This window comes from Cariama cristata, unplaced genomic scaffold (genome assembly GCF_000690535.1).
Source record: "Cariama cristata isolate BGI_N322 unplaced genomic scaffold, ASM69053v1 scaffold7464, whole genome shotgun sequence".
Taxonomy (NCBI): Eukaryota; Metazoa; Chordata; class Aves; order Cariamiformes; family Cariamidae; genus Cariama; species Cariama cristata.
Window position 1 is genome coordinate 52,041 of NW_009612320.1, and position 25,327 is coordinate 77,367.

At 39.3% G+C, this 25,327-nt stretch overlaps 1 protein-coding gene across 1 annotated transcript; it reads right to left on the bottom strand.

Moving 5' to 3' along the window:
• Nucleotides 1–4,082: 4,082 nt before the first annotated feature.
• On the bottom strand, nt 4,083–10,747 carry AGR3 (anterior gradient 3). The gene is made up of 7 exons (XM_009698568.1): nt 10,642–10,747; nt 8,407–8,470; nt 7,085–7,137; nt 6,369–6,445; nt 6,043–6,106; nt 4,894–4,977; nt 4,083–4,132 (listed from the first exon to the last, which is right to left on the bottom strand). The coding sequence occupies exons 1-7, from the start codon at nt 10,745–10,747 to the stop codon at nt 4,083–4,085; spliced, it is 498 nt and encodes a 165-aa protein (XP_009696870.1).
• Between the last annotated feature and the right edge of the window lie 14,580 nt (nt 10,748–25,327).

The window sequence follows — 25,327 nt, forward strand, 5'->3', positions numbered from 1 at the left end:
CTGCGTGTTAGGAAGTGTTTTAATTGTCTAGAGCTTAATGATGGTGACGATAGGGTTGAGTGTTTATGGGTAAGAATCAGGGAGAAGGCCAACAAACTAGATGCATGTCCAAAGAAGGGCAACGAAGGTGGTGAAGGGTCTGGAGCACAAGTCTGATGGGGAGCGGCTGAGGGAGCTGGGGTTGTTTAGCCTGGAGAAAAGGAGGCTAAGGGGAGACCTGATCGCTCTCTACAACTACCTGAAAGGAGGTTGTAGCAAGGTGGGGTTGGTCTCTTTTCCTAAGTAACAAGCGATAGAACAAGAGGAAATGGTGTCAAGTTGTGCCAGGGGACATTTAGATTGGATATTAGGAAAAATTTCTTCACTGAAAGGGTTGTCAAGAATTGGAACAGGCTGCCCAGGGAAATGGTTGAGTCACCATCCCTGGAGGTATTTAAAAGATGTGTAGAAGTGGCATTGAGGGATATCTTAAAGATATCTTTTCCAACCTAAATGATTCTATGATTCTAAGTGACCCAAATGTAATTGCTAAGCAAGCACGTTTGTGTAAAACAATAGTCAATTTACAACTTTCAGATCAAGCAAGTTGACACCCATCTGCTCATAGCTGAGTCAAGCGTAGGATATATGCAAGAGTTCAGTGTTTCTGTAAGGACCAAGATGTATTTGATTTGAGTATCTAGTCTTTTAACTTGATAGCTTACCTGCTGCATCATTGATGCTAAGAGGGAAGCACAACAATACTATCCATTTTAATATAAACCTGCACCAGCCAAAGTAAATATATACAAGTGTGTCTTATTAGTAATTGTTATCAGTAATGAAGAATGAATAAACTTGATTTTGACAGAGTGGGGGTAACCAATATGTGCTATCTCCAGAGAAACCACAGCAAAGGCTACACATCAGGATTTCTCAGTGCAGTAAATTCACTGAGGGCAACCACAGGTATGAGTTTGGTAACCTTATGTTGAGTTTGGTAACCTTATCTTAGAGTGACTACAGAGTGCCCTTGTATCCAGGAACAGCTGTTGCATGTTAGCTATTCACTTGCTGTGAGGGCCACCCCTCATTTATATAACCCTGACAGCTTAAATTGTAAAAGTAAAGTAAGATCTTGTTGCTGTGAATTCTGTTGCTTTTGCAGTTTTTCTTCAGTCAGTTAAACAAGCAGGTCTTGTTTTCTATTCACTGAAAGTAGCGACTTGTATTTTTAGCTGATAATTCTCTAAAAGTAGGTAAATGATAAATCCAGCTAAATAATCCCACCGAGTTGAGACTGCTGACTTCACAAAATGATTGAGGTTGGAAGATACCTCCGGCGGTCATCTGGTCCAATGCCCTACTCAAGCAGGACCACCTATAGACAGTTGCCCAGGAACATGTCCAGGTGGCTTTTGAATATCTCCAAGGATGGAGAGTCCACAACCTCCCTGAGCAACCTGTGCTGGTGCGCAGTCACCCTCACTGTAAAAAAGTGTTTCCTGATGTTCAGACAGAACCTCCTGTGTTTCCATTTGTGCCCATTGCCTCTGGTCTTGCCACTGGACACCACTGAGAAGAGCCTGGCTTCATCCTCTTTGCACCCTCCCTTCAGGTATATATATCTACATTAATAAGATCCCCTCTGAGCTTTCTCTTAGTGTTACAGTTGTGTGACATTAGACTGCATCTCTGGCTTTATTCTCTTTGGTATAGAAATGTATTAACATTTCAGTATGATGAATGACTTCAATCAGCACAAAAAGGACATTATCCCTGGGTTTGGGCTGTATATATATGTGCATGTATCTACTTAACAGGAAAGAAGAGGTAAAGTGCTCATCCACTGTATAATCTCAAAGGATCCCTCAGCATATTTATGGTCTTCAGCATTTGTATGTGTGCCAATGACCTTCCTTTACTGAAAGGCTTATGGAATGTCTGGAGTGACTAGGGTAATCCGTGAGAGTAGTCTTTTATGGCAGATACTGTCATCTTTACAATTAAAGGAATAGTACTAGTAGGCAAGGAAACAAGAGTACCATGGACAAAGATATAGTTACTAGAGTTGAAGGGAGGACAACACATTTGTTTTGCAGCTGCTTTCCAGGTCTGAAATGGAAAGTTTTTGTTTCACACTGCAATGAAAACATAGCCTTGCAAATACTTCCACAAATGTAGCCTTCCCTCAAACATCCATCCCGAGCCCACAACCTTAGTCTTCTGAATCTTAAGTAGGTGAAGCAGGCTTTAGCTGGTATTATAACTATCCCACATTTGATTTCCTGACTGAGTTAGAACAGAGCTTGTTTCAAGCCGATGTCTCTTGTGATGTCAACTGGTGTTGAAAGTCAATGTATGGAGGGGAAAAAAATTTCCCTGCACTAAGACAGCAAAGATCCACCACTTCCCAGCTACTCTTTTTGGTAATTTTTTGAATTTACCATACTTAAGCATTTCCAAAGTTATTTTGTGCTGTGTTTCTCTGCAAAGTAAATCTTCTCTTGACCCTACTTTGAAAGTGCTGCCATGGCTATCCTGTGTCATCTCTGGCAGCTAGCTCCCATCCCTTTCTCCTGAACATCTCTTGCATGCTCGAAAGAGGGCATGCACAGAGACTGGGAAATGTTGCTAAATCTGGAATGGATATGGACATAAATGAGTAGAGCTAAACACAACGGAATGTGATTACTGGTTTAATTTTGTTTCTAGCATTTTCCCATAGGTTAAAAAAATCATTTAACTGATTATGAAGACAATATATTGTTAATGACTATCAGAAGATTTTTTTTTTCCCCTTAGTGTACAGGTCATTTATCACCACTGTTGGAATATACACTTATATCAAAATTTTACATGATTATGAAGACATAGATAGGTGCAATATAAATCATCCATGACAGATTAATACTAAGTATTGTAAATTAGCAAAGCTGTCCTGCAAAGATCCTTCCTTCATCTTTTATATGTGTATACAGGCAGCATCATAGGAAATGGCAGGTAGCACAAACAAGTGATACTGGTGCTTTGCACAGAACATACATGCTCTTACTGCAGATGAATCGCTTAGATATCTTTCTTTAATGAAAAAGCACATTGCTGGGATAACAAACTATTTCAACTGACTTCAGCTTTTTACTCAAAACAGGTGTCTGCCCTTGCATACAGTGATCCTGGGGAAATTTTGTGAAGGCTTTGTGTGTACAGATTCCCTCAGTAAGCTGCCATGGTGATGTCTGGGTTGGGATGCTACAGAAAAAGAGAGGATCACCTGGGATGAGCTTCACATGACTCAAGTGCCATTTAAATGAAAAGAGCTAGGACAAGCCTGCTCATTTTTCCTATACCAGATTTTACAAGCATCACTTAGCCTCAGGAGTGGAGTTCTGGGACTATCTCCTTCCATCTCTCTTCCTTGACTGTGTCTTTATCATAGCAAAACATGTAGCTGCTATTTGATGATTATCACCTCACTGAGACCAATTGCTCAGTGTGAAATATCTATTCTGTTTTCAGCTATCAGAATGATAGTTAAGGAATTATGCAGAAGAAAGTTAAGCCCAGATCGCTGTTATTTTTTCTATATAAGCTATTCAAAAATCTATAGGAAAGTCTTCCTGTCTGGTTTGCCTGCAAAGTTTCTTTTCCTTTAATGAGAAATAAGTGCATAAACAGAGGTACACTAGCAACTAACAAGCTTCTTGTGATAATAATAAACATTGGGAGCCAAGATGCAGCTATTAACTTATATAATAAATTGCAAATAGACATCAAAAAGATCAGTTATAACTCTTGGTCTGAAGTCCTAGCTGACTTAACGAATTCATAGTTAGGTTGATAAAATACAGCTCAAAGTTGCTGCACCTTAAACGATCACTTTCAGTTATTCAGGTAACTAATTTCAAAGCATTTACTAGATTTCTCCTCTTATTTTCCAAATGGGTGTGACAGTCTTTCTATGTTTGCTCTTCAAATTATACATATAAATTTCTAATGAAATCTGATATACCAAAGCTGCTTGGTAAGAGTTCAAAACGCTAGTAGAGACAGAGATGTGCAGCCTCACCTCGTAGAGGCTTTGGTCATTTCACTGTTGCTGGTTACAGTTCTGTCTGAATGAGGCGTAGTGCTTTCTTCATGTTCTCTATTACTGAAAGAAAAATAAGAACTGTAAAAATGTACTTAAAGTGTATTTGTGCAACTAAAAACTCCATCTGGTTTAATGAGTAAATTGTGCACATTGAAATTAATTTATGGTCACACATTATATTTGAGATCTTTCTATAGTGAAAATTCTGGCATTGATAGTAAAGCAGAAGGTAAAAAGTTTCATGAATCAAAATGTTTAACTTGAAGGGATTTGACAAGACTCCTTTCAACTCCCTTATTTCTCAACAGCAAGCCTACTAATCAGATGTGACGTGCATGTTTGTGGTGAGATACTGCATTGGTGTCAGATAGATGATATAGAGCAAGGACTAGCTCAACCTGAAAAATCACATTCCTTTCTGAAATATGGGTGTTAGGTGGTACCCAGGTAACCACCAGCATTTCTTTACTGATTCCCTCCCACCACTGGCTGTTTACATTGTGTAGTTGGATACCTTTGAGAGTAGTGACTTTCACCATTCTCCAGCAAACTGCTCAGATCTCGATCCTGAAAGTTCTCACCCATGATCTTTCAATTTGTCTTACCTGAGTAGTCCCGATAAATTCAATGGGACAATAGGTGTGCTTAAGTGTTTTGCTAGAACAGGTTAGACTATTCTAATTTATTGCAAATGCTCATGCATGGTCTTTACTCGTTACTTTGAGATCTTAACAGATTCTCAAGCACGAATGATTGGGATGGGGCGTATCTGGCTGCTTACAATGTGAAACACAAAGTAGCACAACAAAAAGGGCACTTACAGAATGGTATGTCTTGTGGTTCGTAAGTGTAAAGACGGTTGGAGTATCTTCCTGTGATATCAGCTCTTACTGTGAGAGATGGGTCTGAAAAAGTAATGATATTAAACGCTGCTTTCCATTCCCACAACAACTGAGGGCAATGTCTGTGGTACTACTTTGACAGCCCTGTTTCTGAGGTTCCAATTTCATCAACGAGGCAATTATGAGGCCATTATGCTCTGTTCCAACTAACTGCTCTTCACTTGGAGAAATCCCGAATAAAAGCTAATGCTTGTGTTTTATGTTATGCAGCTATTTTTAAGTGGTAGATTACACATGCATTTCATCCATATTTAAAGAAAAATATCTTGTTTTACAAGTTCTGGGGTTACATCAGGAGAGGCTAATTTGGCTGGATGCACACATAGTGAGGGCCATGCGTACCTAATGCAATATTAGCATGACCTACCTGGAGCCTTCAGAATGAATATCTTGTGATTCTTAATGGGAAGAATTCTCACCCTGGGAGCAAGTTGTTGTGGACATCTCCCATTTCCCCTTCCAAGCTTTTTGTTAATTAACTGACTCCTGTTACTACATTGCTCTCTGTCTGAGTGTGGGCTTCCTCTAACTTTGGATGCCACCACAGTACTGGTCACTCCAAGCTCCCTGTACAGTCAGTGAAAAGGAACAGGCACTCTGGGGCATAATTCATTTCATCTCTTCCGGAAGTCAGCTTTATGATTGGATAAATGATTCCTTAGATGCTACTGACTATTGACTCTCTCTCTGGTAACGACCACACTGTAGACATCTACATTCAGTCAGATATTTGACAGTTTTCAGTAGACTTTGTCTCATAACAGCACTAGCAAGAAGCATGGAGAGCAAAAGCCCAGATGCTAACAGATATTTAAGCATCTTGCCCCCAAGCACAAATTAGGTACCCTCCAGAACATATCTGTAACCTGAAGAAGTTTATGAGGGTCAAAGCCTCTGACAGAGGGAGGACTGAACTCAGATCTGCCAAGTTCCAGGCTAATGCCATGGTAATGATAAATTTTGAGCTATTTTCTTTTTGTAAAATGAATAATTTTGATGTCCCCAAGGGAGAACACTGGCATAGATTTAGCTATCACAGCTTTGAAGGTAGATAAATATTGTACATACCTATGAACATGATTCGAGGCACGTATTGTCCATCAGGTGACAGGTTTTTATCTGTGGTTTCATGCTGGCAGAGAAAGTAAAGCCAGTTACTAAAATATTCCTGTAAATTTTGCTGAAGTAGTACCACCTGTGAATAGTCTTGTAGCAGAGGACAAAACCAAAAAAGGTACTACTTGTGTGTGGATACACATGCACAAATGCCTGTACTTAAATGTAACTGAAATGCCAGAGATACTTGGCTAAAATGGCATGAAAAGGCAAGACAAAGAAAAAGAAAACACAAGCCAAAAAAAGGTAGCAGTCAAATTGCCCCAAACCCTTCATACCATGAGATTCAGCATAACGAAGTCATTTTGGGCCATTTCCTGTATCTCTTCATTTTCTGCAAAAGCTTTCTTCAGTGCTAGAAAAGACATGATCGTTTTGAAGTCCATCTCAAACTCTGCTTTCTGTCTGCGTTTGGGCACCGCTTTGGTCAGAGACTGGCCACATTGTTCCTGTCTCTGCTGATTCACATTCCTGAGGAGATGCTTAAGGGCTCGATCACTGCTTTTTGGTTTTCTGACCCATGTCAGTACACCCTCCTGGCTATGGAAAAGGAAGCTCTCTTCTGTTGTTTGTGAAGCCTGTAGTCTCAACGGATACCATGTCTCAGCTTGACAAAAGTGCATTATTCTCAGAAAACTTTTATTAGATCGATTTCAGCAGCCCTGTCCTTGTCTCCTCCTTTAGTTACCAGTTCAGGAGAGCCAAACAATATTAAACCTGTTCAATGAGTCAATAGCAAATCTGTGCCTCTTAATTTAAACTGACGAGCGCTGTGTTAGGGGTAGCAGGACAGCAACGCTGAGTATTTTGCGTGTTCTTTATTGAGTAGTTTCATAGGGGATTTTTTGTAAGTGACAGTAATAAATGCTTAGCTTTTCAAATACATTTTCATTTACCTATTTCTTTAAATAATTTTCAGTAAGTGCAAAGTAAATATATAGGTAGGTGCAGTTTCTTATAAAAATAATCACAAAATTTTAACACTCAAAATTACCTTGGCAGTATTGACAGTCTTCCAAATGATGAATTACCATCAGTGGCTTGTTACTTTATTAATAATAATAAAACATGTAGTTAGAACATTTGATCAGTACGCAAATGGATGATTTTACTAGCAGACTGTAAAAGGCAAATTACATCTAATCTTATGTTAACCCACAGTAAAACCATACAGGCATTCGGTAAAGAATTAGACATTTTTGAGCAAGGGAAAAGAACATAACTCCTTCATAACAGAAAGGAACAGAAAAAATAGATTTTCTATGTCTAAATATGTTTTCTAAAGTAAGAGTCTAGAAGAAATAACAGAGCCATTGTCATTTCATTCCCAGTTAGTATATAATCTCACTGAAGATGTATTTAATATTGCTTAAGTGTAAAGTTTTCCATGATTAAGAAAATAAAAATAATCTGTATGAACTGGAATAAGAAAAATTTTATAAAATAGGGTTTATCATCAAATATTTCCCATGGAAAGTTTCATATTTTTTAAACTTTCTTGAACAGATATACAGTCAATTATTTTTTTTCTGTAAATAGTTTGGTAAAGTATCAAAATTCTATATTTTTGGATATCAAAACATAAAGCAATTCTGTGCATTTTTCTCCTGTATTTTTTTAAACTACTGTTACTGTTCAATGAATCAGTTACTAATGCTTGATATGCTATCATTGTCAAGAATTGTTCAGTTCCTAGCTATTGTCACATGGGGTACATGACATTTAATTGCCTTTTATTTAAAAATAATTTGCCTTCAGTTTAACAATAACTCATGCCACACTATTATGATCTAAAATGAACTGTAAAAGAGATTTAAATAAGTATTGTTATGAACTCTCAGATATATTTTCAGCTGAGTCCCAGAGAAGATTCAGATTGGAACTTTCATTTCTACCAAGATAGTGAGAAACTGAGTACATCATGCACACATGCCATCTAATGAAGTGTTGGGGAAAACATCACAGGCAGTAGATCATCATGCAAGAGCAAATGTAACTGAATTTCAGTACGTGATATTAAAAACCCCACAACAGATGTATTTTTTAAAATTATATCTATTTACAATTCCTTAGTCATATGACAACACTGCTGTTGTGACAAAGAAATAACAGTGTTAAACTATTGGCCCATGATGTTGCTTCAGAGTCATAAGACCCCTACAATGGCTTTTATTTATAGACACAAAATCTGTTTTATTTAACTGGGTGGTCTGCAGATCAGCTGTCATGGTGTTTCTTTGTTCTGTTTCATTATAGTATATTCAGGCATGACTGATGAACAACTTTGTCTTTCAAACAATTTTTTTAATCTCTTACCTTTTTTTTGCTTGATAAAGCCCTTCTTCATAAGTTTGTACCCAGGTAATTTCATCTCCCCACCCTAGAAATATAACAAAAGGATTAACTGGTGGCAAGTAACTCATAACAAATTCCTTTCTTTGTATTTATCAATAGTTGTACCCAAATAGGATTTGGATTTTTAGTTAGAAGTTCTCAAATGTTGTGGGTATGCAAATTCTACATCTCCTGATAGGTGCGCTGGAAGAGTAAATAAACCCAAAACAACCAACCCCCCCAAAAAACCTCAGCTGCTTGCATATCCTGTTCAAGTCCTTTGGCAAACCTGTTAGATATCTTTCTAAATACTCAGAGGTCCCTAAATCAGCACCCAAATCCTTTATATCATTATAGGGTCTGCTCCATATTTCATGTAGGCCCTGGGGCTTAAAGAGAAAGTTGGCTTATAAAAGAGAGAAAAATAAAATATGACAGCTCAAATAAGATCAATTTTAATATCAACATCGTTAGAACAGTCTTGGGTTATAAACTTAAGTCCCGAGTAATGAATTTCAATCCCTAGAGTTGCAAGCACTTCATTTAATGAAATAATTTAATAAAAGAATGGCTGTTAAATAAGAGTTTCCACTGAAACAAAATCCTAATGAATCATCATCTTCATAGCTCATCATCTATAGCTAGTAATACACTGATCTCAAAAAGCAAATGGTCTGGTTGGTTTCATGCCTTCCGATCCCAAGGACGCCAGCCCCTGTGTAGTAGATTCCTGCCTCCCAGGCAGTGTTGCTCCATTCATGACGGCGCTCATGGGAATTGTAGAACAGCTTCTGGATCTGGACCGAGTTAAAGCGATGTTTCTTCTCCGCTGTCTGGATAGCGCTTGAACCAGCCCTGGGTATGCAGAGATTTGCTGTTGGCTTTCTCATGGGATGATTGCTTGTGATGCCACTAGGTCATCTCTACTTTCAGAGGAGTGATTTCGATTACAGATCCGTCTGGTTGATGGTGGGATTCTGGTGCGTTGACCAGTGTGTTCCCAGCCCTGGCTGAAGTCTACTGCTGACGGTAACAGCATAGAGGAGTCAGCAAGGGTCATTTTGCAGCAGGTTTAAGTAGTACTTTTTGATGTGTGAAAATTAGAGATAAAATGCTCAAGGCATCCCAAAAGGCCTGAAATCAGAATTAGAAAACTGATTCTTGCTTTCTGTGACTATTTTTTTTTTTTCCAAAATTGCCAGAATTGAGGAGATTTTGTTATCTTTTTATGCATTTAGACTTAGTGGGAAAAATAAATCCTGATCAAGGCAAGATAGGCAATAGATATCACACTGATTATAACCTTTCTCTAGGGATACCACTTACGAGAAATGATTTGCAATTTCTCTTTGGTCAGTCTAAGTGTTGCATGATTTTGCCAAGCACTCCCTGAGCAATTAGGCTCAGATGGGATCTCTGTGACAGGTGGGTCTTTGGCAGTGCTTTGTATGAGAAGACTTCAGAGGTGAGCTGTGGGATCTGCAGACTTTGCATAGCTTGCAGAAGAGGTCAGGAAGGGAGCTGCAGGTTGTTTTGGAGGAATAGGTCCGAAAGGTAATGGAGATGGAGATAAGGAAGAGACCTCGGTAAGCTATTGTTCTGCTTCTATTTCTAAGGATTGATCAGACATAAATAAATTAAAATAGAGTCTTTAGTTGACATCCAGGTTGAAAATTATGCACTGCAAGGAAGTGAATTATTCACTGTGAAGCATGACTGTGACTATCTGATGGAAAGCAAAAAACTCAGTCACGCAGAGAAACCCACCAGTGCCTCAAACTGTTGTTCTGTGTATAAAAATAGGTCTGTAGAAAAATCGTTCCATAGCAAATGAAGTTATGAAACTGTTTCAGTAGTTAATGAGTTACCATAATAAATATCTTTTAAATGATATATTGAAGAATGCTTTTTCACTGATAGTCCCACAAGTGCATCCTGATTTCAGAGACCCAGTTTAGGTTATTTTATTTCTACTAGGTCACTGTGAGTTATATGAATTATGCAAGTTATATGAGGCCATCAGCCATAACCTTAAGAACAAACTGATGCAGTGAAACAACACAGAATAAGAAGATGCACTACTTAGAGTGGCACTTAACACTAGGGAAACACACCTCAGTAAGTATATATGTGCTTCTATGTCCATTCTAAATAAAAACTTTTGTTGACCTATATGGTAAGATAAGGAGGTAACTATATACAGTAAATGTACAGTACCTCTTGACAGAGTCTGAGGTGCTCGTTTTTCCTTTTTGATTGCCATCGCAAGGTTGGAAGAGACTGCAATTAGTAGGAGGGACAAGGCCAATGTTGAATGGAGCATTATTTCCCTTTCAATGCAGCAAGGAAACTGGAAAACAAAATGACAGCTTTAGTTACATGAATTCGTCACCTGGTGTAGTGTAAATCAATGTGTTTGCGGTATCCTAACAATCTATACTACAGAGACAGTTTATTTCTAGAAATGCCCTTTGTGAGAAAAGTGCAAAATGGAGGTGCTTAATTTTATCATGCAACACTGCTTTCAGCTGACATAATTAGGCTGCAGGGGAGGGTTCTCGCTACAGCGTAATCAGGGAAACAAAGTCCATCTCGGTTTATTTCTGGTTACCCAGCATTTGATTCTTATGAACTAGTACAATGTTGTAATACTGGATCATAACAATTTCAAGACAGTACTACTAGTTGTTTGTTCTGTTTGTTTTTTTTTTTTTAAATTTCAATGAAACATAACAGCATGGGATCTTTTTTTATGGGTAGTAAGTTTTTTGGTCAAAAGATGTCTTGTGATATCCTCCTTAATAAAATAGGAAAATCGACAAATATTTCCCTCCAGGTATAATACATTTTAAACTGGCAAATCCTCCAGAATATTGAAATTGCCATAATTTTTTTTAGGCTGCACTCTGTGAACCGAGATGTTAAAGATAGTGAGAGAAATAGCAAAGAAATTTCCAGCCGTTTCTCACAATGAAAACTCAAAAACCTTCCCCATTCTTCAAGGCATTTTTAAACTGATTTTCAGCACAACAAAAAAATGATCCATCTGTGCTCCTGGCTCTTTCAGTATTCTAAAGATATTTGCTTCTCTTCCTGACAAAGACCATGATGAGAAATTCAGTAACCTTGATAAAAGTCAGAGAACCAAAGCAATGGTTGAGGAAAAGCTTTACAAAGTCATTTTTTTTAAATTGATAGGTCTTCTTTCTGCATAGTACAATCATCTTTAGGCATTAAAGCTCTGATATTCAGGTGGATACCTGATGGTTTGAATAAGTTAAAAAATATAATGCATATAGCCCAGGATACCACCCAGTCAGCTTATCAGTTCTTTCTGGAGATGCCACTTGTCAGAGGTAGAGATTTACGAGTCATCAGGATGACCTGTTGAGAAAACGTTTTGACTGAAATAATAATAATAATAAAAAAAATCCCCCAAAGCACTTGTGCTTTGTGTATTGACAAAGAAAATTTCAAACTTGAATTTAAAATTGATATCCAGTATGGAATTACAGCCCTGAGCACTGGCAAAAGAAGATACTTTGTGCTTCTTAGGACAGAGAAGCATGAAAAGTGCAGCAGCTTTTATCCTTACTTTAATGAACCTCTCAACATCACTAACATCACTGCTAACAGTTCAATTTCTAGTAAACAAATGCAAACTCCACTTCCAATAACAGGCAATCTCAACACAAGAAAAATATTCTATTTAAGTGACTGGAGAACCATCTTCACATTAAAATGTGCAAAATTGTAGAGAAAATGAAGTATCATCTCGTAGTAAGAATCTTATAATTCTGAATATAAACACATTCTGAGTATAAATACATTCATTATAATATTTTTCTCCTCAGTCTTGTGCACAACAGTTCCCTTTCCCTCTGCATAGTATTGCAACTGTAGAGTTGTTCTTTGTTTCACGTACTTCCTTAGGCTCATTCATGTTAGCTGTTGTTGATTGAGTTTTAGAAAGTAGTCTCCTTTGGAGCTTACTAATTAGGCACATTAATTTGATGACTGGGGATTATCAATATTTAATAAGAAAATGTGAAGTTTTCCAGTGTTTCCTGAGGAGAAACTATAATGTTTAGTTAAGTCTGGGGGAGGAGGATTTTTTGGTAATAAAAATTCCATTCAAGTTTTCCACGTTTGTGCAGGCCGCTAACTTCAGTCAGCAAAAGCAGATCATTACACCCTACTACTATACACTTGATGAAAGAGTATTTGTAGCACCTCTGTGTGAAAGTTAATAACTATCTTTAGTATCAGTTTACCTATTAGATGTTAACAATAAAACCTAGCATTTATATTAACATGTTAAAATGCTATTTAAACATAAATAGTTATGGTTTTGAAATCACAGCAGGGAATGTCTCTATAAAGCAGGTATGAAATGCATGATGTTCTTTCATGATGTATTCATAAAAAAATTGAAGTGTAAATCTCTTCAAGTCACCAGATTAATTATCTGAAGCTTAAATAATTTATTATCATCCTACTGAAAACCAACAGGGTTTTGGAAGGATAATTTATGGAGCTGTAGCTGGAGGCAGTTTAAATTCAATATTCTGAATTTTTGATGCTACATAATCCAGTGTTAGTTAATTGATTAAAAGAAAAAAAAATTACAACCAGCACCATATAGATTGCCTTCATCTCTCTGTCAGAACAAATGTTTTGCTAGCTAATCTCTAAGCATCTATCGTTTGTCTTTTTGTACGACTAGGCTTGTAATGCATTTGTCAGCCAAACCTCATCGCTGTACTAAAGGAAAGTTAAGAATGAAAAATACTTGCTCACCAGCAGCAATCAGTTCTCCTGACGGAAGGTCTTTTTTCTGGAACTGCTTAGTTAAAAATTGATGTGATTTAAGCACAGAATGTCTGAGCTGCCCAGGTCTTTGTGTAGCAACAACAGCACATTCACCTGGGAAAAAAATGAGAGGAACGTTTTAGCTGAAAACCAAATTCACGTGTTTCTACCCTCCCCCTTCCTTTTCTGCCATCCCTCCAACTTTCGCTCTTGTGAGTTCCCATCCTTGAATTTCTCTTCATCTTGGCTTATATCAGGTGTCTTGTATGAGTACTGAAAATAAATAGTGGCTTATGTGTGTCTGCTACTTCCCCCCTTAAACAGTTTGAGTCTGGCTTATGTCCAGTGAAAAAAGAAACCACCAATGAAAGCTGGAACTGTAGCTGCTTTTGTTCCCAATGAATGGCTGGGTTCACTGGTGCCTGAAGATAGGTATGAACCTCATAGGAAGACACAAGGGTTACTTTGTGTAGAGGAATGTAATTAACAAATAAAACAATTTTTTTTTTTTAGGGGGAAATAAAATTTATTTAAATAATATAGTTTAAAGAATGTGATTATTGCTTCTGTGAGTTGTAGTTTAAAAATGGTCTGATTCTTTGGACACGATGCTTGATATAATTTTGACCTAACTTGGCTAATACAAGAAAAGTCGTTTATTCATCTTCTTTGCACAAAGGAGGAATTAGCTGGATCACCTTTTCCCTCCTCCTTGGATAGCTTTTGCAAGGGAATCAGAAGCAATTCTCTTTCGGTTCTTCCTCTCCCATGTATTTGTTTATACGGACTATATGGTTAAACTTTTTCCTCCTCTTTTTCATGTAAAATCTGAATTCTTATTTGTCTTTGCTTTGATCCCCTGATGTTTATTGTCACTGAAATGTGCATGGTTAATGACATATAGTTCTTGTATTATGTATTATTAATTATCTTTGTATTGAAAAGTGCAAAATGTGACTTTCTGTATTTTTAGTGCTGAGTTATATTTGACATTTGTAATGGATAATTAAAACTTGAATTTCCAGATAAAAAAGTATAGTAACTGTATTTAAATCTATAATATGCTTAGCTCCTGGAATGGCTGAAAAAGAAAGGAATGTAGTTTGGTTACAAAAGAAATGCAGGCAGATATTTTATTCAAAGTGCTACATTGCATGTATTCATTTAAATTTTAAGCAAATGAAAAAGATTATCTGAAGTCAAACTAGGGGCGGTTTAAAGAACCTCCCTCCATCCAAACTTTGGGTTTTCACACAGAAATTTCAGGCACTGGAGCTTCAATTCTTCTTACTCTTCAACTAATTACAGATCCTTAAGGAGTCAGAAATATAAACGTTTTCTGAGTGTACTGAAGTGTATTGCTGCTCAACCTGAAGGCACTGTGTTCTTCATTGCACGAGTTTCTTATTGTAAGGAGTAAAGGGATAGATCTTCAATCAAATAGATTAAAGTTAGTGCTGAGCTACCTGTGAATGCCCTTTGGCAGGATGATGTTCAGCAATCTGTCTTCTCTGCTCTATACTTGAAGATCAGAATTTCAGCCTTTGTCAGTCTCACCATGAAGAGATTGACAGTCCTGGACAAGTAGACCTTGTCAAGGTTTAATACTGGAAGAAAATGACTTTAAAACTTAATAAATACAAGCTGGATGCCTTCACTATGCCTATTCAGTCACTACTTGTTAGGTGGGACCTTATCAGCTCTCTGTCCCTGCTTTCTTCTGCACGTGTTCAGCATACACCCCTGAACTGAGTGTGAACAGAGCTCATGCTAGCAGAGATGCATTCCATTCCAGCTGTGCTGCCTGACATTCAAATCACCGACCTATGCAGCAGCAGTTACCAGCCAAATATTGAATCTCTGCTCTGAGCACACGTTTCTGCACTCGTTCATCGAACTAGCGTGCTCTCGTTCATTGAACTTGGCCAGCTTAGTCTCCAGGGTAATGTGGGCGGAAGGTGTTTCCATTTTTCGCTTCCATTCTAAAAGATTAATTTTGGAAGTATGAGTAAGTATGGGTTAACAGTGTATATACAGTTGTATCCAGGTCAAGATTAGGAAAGGCAAGAATTAGCTAAATATAGGGCAGAGCAAGGCAGCAGTAAAGCACATGAAAAGGACAGACTTTCAGAAAGAGAAAGATGTTGCAGAATAACTGATGTAGAATTGCATGCCCCTTCTTTCGTGTGAGTCACGCAGCAGCAGATTTAGGTACCTATCCATACATGTAGCCCATTCATGAAACGTGAAACTGACTTTAAAATATTGCTTTACATAGTGCTGCACAAATGCTAACTCCAAAAAAACCGAACCCCACTGTACTGATCAGTTCACTGATCTCACTCTTTCTGTGGCCTTGTGAATATTTGTTCTGGCACAGGGCAGGGGATACCCTGATGTAAGGAACAACGAGCTCATCAGGATGTAACAGGACAACTCCATGTGACATTTGACACTACTTAAGGTAAGTTTAAATTAAAGTGATCATGGACTGACTGAATATGAGAAATACAATTTATTCATGTAAAATTTTATTGAGTTGAAGCCTAGACAAAATACTTACCTCGGTAAGGTGCACAAAATCTTCAGTGCCAAAAGTAATGCCACGGTGATATCCCTGTAGGCAGAAAAGTCAGTCTTCAAACCGAAGTAGCTTGCTGCACTCTGCAGCACAGGTCAGTGACAGAGGATGAGCACCGTTACCCGTCGAAACAGTCTTTTCTATCCCCGGGCTGCAGAGATCCCTGGGGCCTGGTAGTTCAACTTACCGCTTCTTTTCTGGTAGTGTTTGCACAGGTACGGCTTGCTTATGTGATCCATTTACAATGGTGTAATGAACTGCTCTGCGTCTGAGCTGCAAGAACTCTGTGGGCAGCGAACACGGATGCAGGCAATGCCGGGCTTAGTTAACAAGATAACCATATCAGATTTGTTAGCCTGTGGGAACTTATTTATTTGAGCCCTTAAGCTGAGTAGAAGTCTGAATTTGCTGAGTCCACAGTATGAAAATTCATAATATGAGAATAGAAGACAGGAAAGTCCACACTTGAAAGAATTTCTAGGGAAAAAGATCCTGCAGTGACACCTTTACTCTCTGTGGTTTCTCACGGGTTACGGCTTCTTATGAGAGTGAGTGTGAAATCCCCTGAATTACAGCAGGCTTAGTAGAAGAAACCCCTATTATAAGTAAAACAAAGTATATTCATTTTAAATGAAAATGAAAATTATTGCTTTTGACTATTAAAAATCTCCTCCTTCAGCATTTGCAGAACTGAAACACTCTTGTCTGATAACGCCTCTCTGTTGCTCCTGTCTGTTTGGGTTCCACAGAGACTTGCCTCTTTCTGTCCTCAGGAGGAAGAGGATGATGATGTGAATCACACCTCCACAACAGTAATAAAAAGGAATATTAAGTCACTCTAAAAGCTGTTTTCTGTTTTAACACCTGTGATGCAGACACTTTGTTGGGTCTATCAGTCCAATCTATCTATCCTAATTTTGTAAGCATTATATAGCTTAAGAAGAAAGGGTGGAGCAGGCCTGGTGAAATGCATTGGAAGGAGCCTGCTGGCCACGCTGTTTGCTGCTGCAGGCAAGCTGGTCTTGCTGTGGGAAGCCAGGGAAGGTTTCCAGCTCAATTGCATTAAAACCTGACCGCATTTCTTCAGCAATGAAAACAATAGTTTGACCCTTTGTTTTGTAAGCCTGGCAGTACCAGCTCCCTGCTTTATGACAGTAAGACAAAAGGCTCTGGGTTTAAAAACAGAAGTAAAAATGCACTAGCGTCACTGATGGAGGACAGAAAAGGGAATGAAAGATTTAGGTCTCGGTGATGAGTTACTCCTATATAAAAGGTTTCCTTTTTTTTCCTTGTGAGTTGTTCTACAAAGGTCCTAACATCAAGATGGGTGTGAATTTTTGATAGTGCTGCTGCTTGGTTTTGCTTGAAACACACTGTAGTGAAGGCTGGGAGTACAATGCCTGCCCCATGGCAGTCAGTTGACTTTTGCTTGGATGGTGCCAAAATTTTCCTAGGAAGTTTTAAAAATTACTACTTGTGCTAGCCGTTGACTTTCAGGAGGCATTTGAGCAACCAGGGAACATGCTAATAAATTGAGACATTCAGCTCTAACCTTAGTGAGGTTAATCCCACTGCTATGGAAGTCTGCACCCAGTGTATAGTATATGTCCAGTTAGTCTTTGGTTCATTGGTACCCCGGAGTGGTATGGTGGGCATTGGTGTACGTTACACCCTGCTGAAACAGTATGTCCTGTGCAAGTCGTAAAACTCCTTGAGGTCTGACCACCCCTCTTGCATCCACCTTTGGGTAGGCAGAAACTGAGATCTGTTGGCTGAACTGCCCATGGCAGCAGCTCACTTGCCCATGTGGAGCTCAGCTGTGGTCCTGCACGGCGGAGCATATCCACCTTGGGAAAGTAGCAATTACAAAAGCTGTCCTTGTTCTTCACCCTATCCAGTGAACCATGCTGTGGGGAACACCTCTCCTGCCTTGGAGAGGCAGAAATCAGCCTGATAAGATGAATTCTCAAGCTCAAGTACCTTCACAAAAAAACAAACCAAAAAACACCAGGGCAAAAGCTTGCAAAGGGTAATACCATTGTTTGTTTCACTGCATCAATAACTAAGAAGGCATGAAAATTAGTTTGTAATGTACATCTACTATTATCCTTACGATTTTAATTGCACAGGCATATGTGTGGAAAGACTTATGAGTTAAGTGATGATGGACAAAATTGCAATATTTGACTTTTTTTTTAACTTTGGGAAGTTGATATAACAGAGAGCTCCTAGTTCTGCTTTTAAAAACTGCTGTGATGTATTCATAAGGATATTAACTGGAGAACAACTGTAGGTAGATTTTTCTTCTTTGTTTTTGAACTTGCTATACATAACTGTCTTAAGAATGTGGTAACTCAAATGTATGGTGGAGTATGCAGACGTTGTCAATAATGTCATTTTTCAAAGCCTTATTAAAAGAAAATCTTCAAAATACCAGAAGACCTTTTGTTTATAAATATTACTGTCTATCCCTTGACAATCAGAACAGTGTTTTCTCTGGCACAATATAGATGTAAATGTAAGTAGTTTTATTTCACCCTGGCATCCTGAAAGCTTTTCTTGCCCTGTTACATTTCTTCTGTTAAAAGTCTGATTTACTTCTGACTCATTATGGCATAACATCGAGGTGAGTTGTGTTAACTCGGATAAAACCTACTGATTATGGTGAATTTTCAAGGCTTTACCTCACTAGGGTGCTTCAGTACAGGTAGGCACATCAGCAGCCCTTGGTGGCACTAGGAATATGGCTGTGGTCTCCAAAGAGCTGCCGTGGGAGGCAGTGAAGGGGGCTCTTTGGCTGTGCCAGAATTGTCTGCTGGTGAGGGTTGGGCTGCTGTTCCTGTTTGCGCAGCACACATGCTGCCATGTATTTTAGCTGTTGGAATTAAATTAAAATAAGATGAAATAAAAGAAAAAGGAAGTAAAATTAATTAAAATTTAAAAGGAGGGGAAGGAAGAGAAGGGAAAGAAGGGAAGTTGGTCACGGATGCCAATTTACAGAGCAGCAGATCTGAGGACAGGGAAACCCAGATTCCCAAGAGGATACAGGCATCGTAGTTAATTGCCTTTGCTTTGGCAGTGAAGCTCCTCAACCAGCCAAGGCTTTGCCCCTGCTGTGCTCCTGGCAGGGCTGAGCATCTCTGTGCTGCTTTCTGGGTGAGCACAAGGGTCCCACAGTATGTATGCCTGTGCCCAGGTCTGGGAAAGGGCTTCATCAAGCAGATGGGCTCTCATAGCGGTTGTGCCCCTCAGCACGGTCCCCAGGTGTGTACGTGGCAGGTTGACACTGGAGGTTATGCTTTCTGGCTGTGTGTGGCGTTTCCTTGAGCAGGCAACTTTTAAATACCAATTCCTTCTGTGCCTTTAATCCTATGTTACTGGTACTGTCTTCAGGAAACTTTTTGTACCAATATGATCGTAAATTAATGCTCAGCTATAGAGATGTTTTTTTCAGTTCAGCATGGAAAAATAGGAAGTGGCAGTTATCGGAGTGACATATCTGGATGCATGAATCCTGGTGCACATGCTCAATTGCCTTTCTAGGATTTGATATTATAATATTTTGTGTCCACATATTTCCTTTCAACCTGCTTGACCCTTCCAAATGATGTATAAACCTGAGCACTGTCTAGCAAATGATGTACGAGGCTTGGCAACAAAACCCAGCTGTATCTGCAGGACAGGGTACTAAAGCTGTCTTGTAACTCCACAATTTGGGACAGTGTATTTGTGAATATAAATATGGTTCTCAAATGAAATGTCCATTCAGGAGAGTATAAGTAAACAGCTTATAATAATCCTTGAAATAGGACATTAGGATTAAAAATTTTTGATGGCAAGTAGCTGAGGAGTCCTTGGGTCTGTCTTGGCTAGAGGTGGTGCCTCCAGCTAGTGCTCATTAGCAGCAAGACTGATCATCATGGGCTGATTTGGAGGGTTAGACACTTGCTGTTGATCTTCTCCAGAAAGGGAGGTTGCTGATGAAGTTCTTACTCTGCCTTAGCTCATGTGTGAGCAAGAAATGATACCACAGCTCCTGTGACAGCTGTAATTCAGCATCATTCCTGCAGCATCTATTGACAACTCTGCAAAAGACTTTTACACAAGCCCAATGTGCCTTTGCAAATCAATACAAAATTAATTAGGAGATTACACAGATAAAATGCCTAAACAAATTTTACACTAAGCAATATGAGAAAGCTTCACAGTGTACATATTTTCATGGATGAGAGGTACTTCTGGCTCTTAACACAGGTAACTGGTATACAGTGTGTCTGGACCTCAGGACACAATCAAGCAGCACATAGAACCAGAGCCGAGAACTATGCTTCAGGCTTAGAGTGCTGAGTATTAGCTTTCACTGCCAAACAGGAAAATGAATAAATGGAAAAATGCTGTGAGTGTCCATTGGGCTTAGGTTTTGACTGACAGACAAAAATAATTATTAGAAAATTTCTAGTCATTTCAATAAAGCCATTTAAAGAAGTCTAAATATGACATATTGCTTTGTTTCTGTGTGTGTCTTTCAAAATAGTCACCATTGTGGAAATGTTGCTTCTGGTATTACGCTGATTCACATCAGATGCACCTTTTTATTTTTCTTTCTTTTTTTTTTTTTTTCCTTTCTAGATAACGCTCGAGTGAACAAACTACTCCAGTGTTGTCTGAGCCCCAGTGCTTTGCTTCCACTGGACCACTGTACTTTTTTAGCTTTGTATTCCTGTAAAGACATTGTTATGGAACATAAGCATAATAATATAACTGGAAAAACATTTATCAAATTAGTTTTTACAGTGGTTTATACTGGCTGCAAACCATATTCTCTGCTTCCCAGGCCAATGTCTATCCTTTCACTTCTAAGCCTTCATCTTATTCCACGTCCAACCCTCTCCAGGGTTTTCTCTGCACTTTTGAGAAACCTGCTCCTGTATCCTTAAACTGCCCTGTGGTACAGCCCCTGGAAAACTTAGTTCTGGGCTTAATCGGCACCTCGCTGTCCGCTGCTCTGCAGCTCTGTGCCTCCGTGAGTCACTACTGTCTGTTGGCTTCCACTTCCCCACCAGATTAATTTCCTGCCCTCTAGGCCTCTCAGGTTTCCCAGACACTTTTATAGATATCAAGCTTTGAAGACTGCCAGGGGAAAAATGTAATTTATTATTTTTCACGAATTTTGCTGAAACTTACAGAATAAATGTATTTCGGTCAATAAAAGGAAACCAATGCTGGATGTTGTTGGCTCCTCCCTTCAGTCCAAAAGTACAAACTGTTCTGGACAGTATGTTTATTTAATGTCGGGTGAGCTCTGACAGGCAGAGCTTGCCCTTTGACTGGCAGATCTTCCTGTTGCACTGTGGTTCTAGCTGTGCAGTTTTCAAACAATCCTCTAGGCTTCTGCTAAAGAAAAACCATGTTTATTGTGATCCAGGCATCTCTCCATCTGAATATCAGTGCAGAGCAATAGGACGGGGAAGCCCTGGGAGCCCTTCTGGCCTCCCAAGCTCCTGGTGCCTCCCAGGGCAGGCAGTGCCAGCCAGGAGGAGGGGTACAGCATGCTCCCTGCCCGGGGCTGGGCAGATCCTGGCCTCTGTGAAGGAGCACCACCTGCCTGCTTTTATTTTGCCATCTCAGTAGAGTCCCTGGGAAACATCTTTCCAAACGGATCTGGTATGAGTACATCTCCCCAAACTGTTTACAGTCCTTAATTACAAAAGACAAGAGTTGTATGTCCTGCACCCTGTAAGTCTGGAGTGCAGCAGATAATCCTGGAAGTATGGCATATCCTCAGGCCTCTCCGTTTTCTCCCTACCCACAGACTGCATACGCACAGGGTTGCATTTGATTTGGTCGTATGACAGAGGAGGGACAGGGACAGGGGAACTTTCCTCAAGGTTTCGTTGGACCTTGATTGGCACAAGAACCTGCAGAAGATCCCTGTCCTCCTCTGCTCCAGCTCCCTCTTGCCGGATACCGGGCAGCAGCACGCTGCTGTGCCCTGCTGTCACGGGCATGGCAGGGAAGTGGGCAGGGGTGGCAAAGAAGGGCCCAGGCAGCTCTGGGCTGTGCACGGTGCATGAACGTCAACAGCTTCATATTGAGTCTCTTCTCGTACTGTGAACTAGCAAGCACATATATGTCAGGGAATCATACACGGCAGGCAGTAACTAAGCCTTTCTGGTCAAGTGCATGTATTCCCTATCTTCAATCTTACTGCTTCAGCTGTGAACAAATACCTTCCTCCTCAAAATGTACACCATCTTACAGAGCTGAAAACTTACAAAAATTGGTTTTTAGCCCACCTGAATAGACTACGATTTCTTTATTCCACTAGATTATGAAGTCTTCTTTAAATTGTGGGTTGAGAAAATTATATGTAGGATTTATTTGGCCCTCATAGTTACAAATGCTTAAATTTTTTAATACTTGCAATATCTTGTGGAGGTATATTTCCAAAAGTTGTTAGAATGGCTCAGTAACTCTTTGAGGAACCTGAAGTAATTTGAGATCTGACATGATTACATTTGCGTTTCTGGATGATGTGATGAGGTGTTTGGATTCAATAAATGACTTACTGAAGCATCAAAATCTAAAGAAAATTAAATGCAAACACCACTGTAGTTGGAGGACTTGGGTGGGATTTCTGTAGAGCAAATCTTTCAGTATTTATAGTTATACAACCCTTTAACTTTATTGATGTGGTCCATAAGACAAGAATTTGATCATTCGCAATGCCTCTAGTTGGCAGTGTTGCATTACTAATAGCAAAAGGACAAATGTTTTTATTTTAACTTTGCTGGATTCCAGTGATAAGTTCAGAATACAAATAATTCAAACATAAAAGTATTTGCATATAAAAATTCACAAAGTTTGGAAAACCAATTAAAAATCAATTTTGAAAATTCAGAATGCCTTTTTATTTTATTTTTTTTTTATTATTTCTGTGCACATAAAGTAATTTGAGAGGAGACAGGGGTAGAAACCTAGACCAGATTTTAAGGAAGAGAGCCAGGAAATTCAGCATGTGTTTTGGAAGAGATTGAGAGCTCAGAAATATTCAATGAAACTTTCAGACTGCCACAAGAAATTAAAAGCGGCTGCATTTACCTACAGTTAGAGTGTCCCAAGAAAGACTTCACAGGCAAGAATGCTCTCCGTAAACACATTGGAGTAGTTTGCTGCAGCTGTGAGAGTGAGTCAACCAGGACTCTGTTGAAAGAGATGCTGTTGCTGCAATGCTTTTGTGATGTTTTCCTGTGGTGACATCACTATATCTGCTTTAAAATGTAATACCATCTAAAAAAGAAAAGATGTTGTGTGCTGTAAAATGAGAGTGTTTACAGTATCTTTTAGTGTTTTAAGATTTCTGTACAGGTATTCCTTTAACTTTTACTGTGTTAAGGGGTTTATCCCAGGCTTTGCTTCCTTGAAGGACTGACATGAGAGGGCATGAGAGCAACTCAGTATCTCTCAGCTTTTGTCTCCATTTTTACTCTCTGTTCTTCAGCCAAACCTTGATCCTGCAAGTTTTTCAGTCCTTGGCCCCATTCCACCACAGCACTTGATACACATTTAACTTAAGGCACGTTAGCAACCCCACTGATGTCCAGAGGACCACTCATATGCTTAAAGTTAAGCCTGCTCTCAAGTGTCTATACTGGGTCGGAGAATATGGGATTGAGGTCTCTGGCAAGTCTCCAGGAAGGCTTCTCCTAAAGAAGCCAGGCAAGCTCCTCTTCTGATGCGGACCTGTCCTGGGCAGCCATGGTTTATCCCCACCAGCCAGCTGCTAGAAAGGGGCTCTAGCTGATCATTCCTCACCAACTGCGAAGACCATGCTGTTTTACCACCAGAAAGGTTTCAGCTTTGGCCATTGCAATGTAGAACTGCTCACCTGAGCACCTTGTAGAGCTGCAACCTGAGGTCCCTGCACTAACCCCTTCCATTGTGCTCACCTGTTACCCTAAGTCTGAGCTCATTCACTGTGGTCGATCCAAGGAGCTGTCATCCCTTCATCTGCAACCTGTTGTTTTCACATGGAGTGCTTTTCTTTTGGTCTGAAAAAGATAAGCGACATCAGACTGCCATATTCCTAAAACAGAAAGATGCTTTCACATGTATTATCCTTCATAATATATGTGAATATTTAGTATATTCAGAACACTTGAATCAGAAGTTAAAAAAACAAACAAACAAAATTTTACGGCTTGCTATGGCCCCCTGTTGTTCCAATTCACATCTAAGAAGCAGGACAAAGTTCATGTTACCTAAGTGAAAACAATTTCACTGTCAGTAGAGTGGCAGAGATGGAGACAGGGGACATGTAAAAGTACATGGAGTATCTTGAAATATTGACGGGTATCCCAGGTGTTGCTTTTCTTTATCTCCATGGCCATTAAAAACTGTTAAATATCACAGTCTGGCTTCTACTGAGTAACAGTTTGCTTTTAGTGTTGGAATGTATTTTTAGCCTGGCCAAACATAACCTTTTGCTATTTTATTGTTACAATTATAGCCCACTTAGTTGATGCCGAAAAATCTTTAGCTTTGGGTTAGATTCTGGCTACAATATTTTCTTCTTGTTGCTTTCTAAAAGCCGAGGATTAACAGGAGACAGACAGAAACACAGGACTGAGTCACCAAGTACTGTCCTCCACTCCTGAAGGCACCCACACCATAATATCCTGCTTATATATGCATTAAAGTTACTGACTCCTTTGAGAGAAACTCTGATTTAACTAACCTAAACTTACACTTGGCAACTTCTGATCAAGCGTTCTTTCACCGGCCTCGCCCTAAAATGGTTCTTCTCTCTCTCACATAAGTATTTCTGCAGGGAAATCATATCTCTGCTTGGTCTTCTTTCTTCTGGACTGAACAAAGAAGGGATTTTGAGTTTCTCGTTGCAAGAAAACTTCTTCATTCACCACGCCTAGTTGCCCTTTTTTGCACCTATTCTATCAGGAGTTCAGCAATCCTGAACAGAAATGTACCACTATATTACAGGTACGATCTTATGTGGACTTGTACAACTACTCTGTCTCTCTGGAAATACGTTGTCTGACAGCTCCTAGTGTCACATTTGCCTCTTTTACAGATTTTTAAAAATATTAGTTACTAATGAGCAGTCGTAGTATGATCCATCCTATGACTGACCATGATTACACCCACATCTTTATCCTCCAGGATCTTTTCCAATTGACAGGCCTCAAACTTTAAGCAGAAATATCTGCCAGTAGTATCCGTGAAAATAATTTTTTATAGGAGTACCTTTTCCATCTTTAACAATCTCTATAAGATGTGGATGAGCTGAGCTCTACAGTGAGGAAAAACTGGAACAAGTTGCATTTTTCCCTGTAGGAGTATTCACTCAGGCTATACCTAGCCTAAAGCAGTTATTCTCCCTAAAGCTGCTAGTTTAGGCAACAGAGATGAACGGAGATGACTGCAAACATATAAGTTAAATCTACTCTAAATCACCATCTGGAGAAGCCAGATGGGACACGGGTAGGAGGC